The sequence below is a fragment of the Lissotriton helveticus genome, chromosome 6, assembly GCF_964261635.1.
Source record: "Lissotriton helveticus chromosome 6, aLisHel1.1, whole genome shotgun sequence".
In the NCBI taxonomy this organism is placed as follows: domain Eukaryota; kingdom Metazoa; phylum Chordata; class Amphibia; order Caudata; family Salamandridae; genus Lissotriton; species Lissotriton helveticus.
Window position 1 is genome coordinate 2,127,463,742 of NC_136067.1, and position 1,775 is coordinate 2,127,465,516.

General features: G+C 44.1%; 1 protein-coding gene across 1 annotated transcript; it reads right to left on the reverse strand.

Annotated features, from left to right (window-relative positions):
- Positions 1–353: 353 nt before the first annotated feature.
- Positions 354–1,331, reverse strand: LOC144763094 (olfactory receptor 13C8-like). The gene has a single exon (XM_078648390.1). The coding sequence runs from the start codon at positions 1,329–1,331 to the stop codon at positions 354–356; it is 978 nt and encodes a 325-aa protein (XP_078504516.1).
- Between the last annotated feature and the right edge of the window lie 444 nt (positions 1,332–1,775).

Here is a 1,775-nt window from a genome sequence, read left to right on the forward strand (position 1 = left end):
CAAATTCAGTGACAGGAAAGGCCTAGGAATCAATCAATCAATCAATCAATCAATCAATCAGATCATTTGTAAAGCGCACTACTCACCCGTGAGGGTCTCATGGCGCTGGGGGGGGACCATCTCATTCAGTTGTGACTTATTGAATAAATAGCCACATATTTGTTGAAGACAAATACATCTCTATGGCCCTCAGTGCGGGCGTCAGTAAGGCTGTCATTGCATTAAAATATTTTATTCTTAGGAACAGGAATTTGGAAATTATAAGTTTCAAAGGATTTTTAAAGCCTTAACTGATAAAGGATATGGTCACATGGACATCCCACCAGCTGTGAGGTCTTCTCTAACAGTACAGTTCACACTTTCTGGTTCTCTCTTAGTACCCCATCCTCGGATCTTTGCCAGTCCTTGTTTCTGCAACAAAGATTCTTCACAGCCCCTTTGACTTCCTTGTTGCGTAGAGTGTATATGAGAGGGTTGAGCGCCGGAGTCACTAAGCCATAGAAGACAGCGATGACCTTATTACTGTCCGCTGAGATCATTGACCTGGGGCTCATGTACATGACAATGGTTGTGCCGTAGAAGAGGGTAACCACCATCAGGTGGGAGCCGCAGGTGGAGAAAGCCTTGTGTCTGCCAGATGCTGTCGGCATTCGCAGGATGGTAGCGATGATGTGAAGATACGTGAATATGATTAAGGACAGAGGAATTACGAGACCCACCACCCCAATCCCTGCGATCATAGCCTCGATTAGGCGGGTATCGATGCATGCCAAACGTAAGACAGCAGCCACTTCACAGACCACATGGTTGACCTCATTGTGCCCACACAAGGGTACAGTTATTGTGAAGGACACAAGCACCACAGAGATGAGGAACCCACTGGTCCAAGTAGTGATGCATATTTTGATGCAGATGACTTTACTCATCAGGCGTTGATAATTCAAGGGGTTGCAGATTGCAAAATAGCGATCCAAAGCCATGACTGCCAGAAGAAGACATTGGGTTGCGCCCAACGCCAATCCGAAGTACATTTGGGTGACACATCCAGAGTATGTGATGGTATTCTTTTCCAAGAGCAAGCCCTTCAGGCACGTTGGGATATCTGTTGTCAAAAAGCAAAGATCCAAAAATGACAAGTTGCAAAGGAAAAAGTACATGGGAGAGTGAAGCCGGGGATTCGTTTTAACAACTGCAATAATGAGACTGTTTGCAAGTAACGTGATGAGGTAAATTAAGAGAAAAACTGGAAATAGCATAGCTCTCAGCTGAGGTGGAATAGAAAAACCAGAAAGAATAAATTCAGTCACCAGGCTTTGGTTTCCTCTCTCCATTGTGTTATCCACTGGTCACCTGTATGGAAAGAGACATTAAACATGACTGTCTGTAAAACAATATAGTTCGAAAGCCACTCCATACAAAATATAGAAATACTGAATATAACGCAATGACCTCATAATCAGGTGGGTGTGGAAAGGAGGTCCTTATAGCATGGCGATGAGTGAGCGGGCATTGCGTATCTGAGACCTCAAAATGCATCTTGATCTTTGCGTCCAGCGTGGAGAGAGTTTACTTCAGTCTGGTAATCTGGTGTGTGGTATTAGTTTGAATCTGTCTACATAAATTCCATGTAAGCCTGGCGACGCATTGATCTGCATGGGCTTCAGGAAGCTTCACCACAGATGGCTTCATGCATGCAAACATTGCAAGCCAGCTGCCTTACAATAAGTGAATAAGAAAAGAAGAAACCAGCTGATATCAAATTAAGTCTTCTTAGA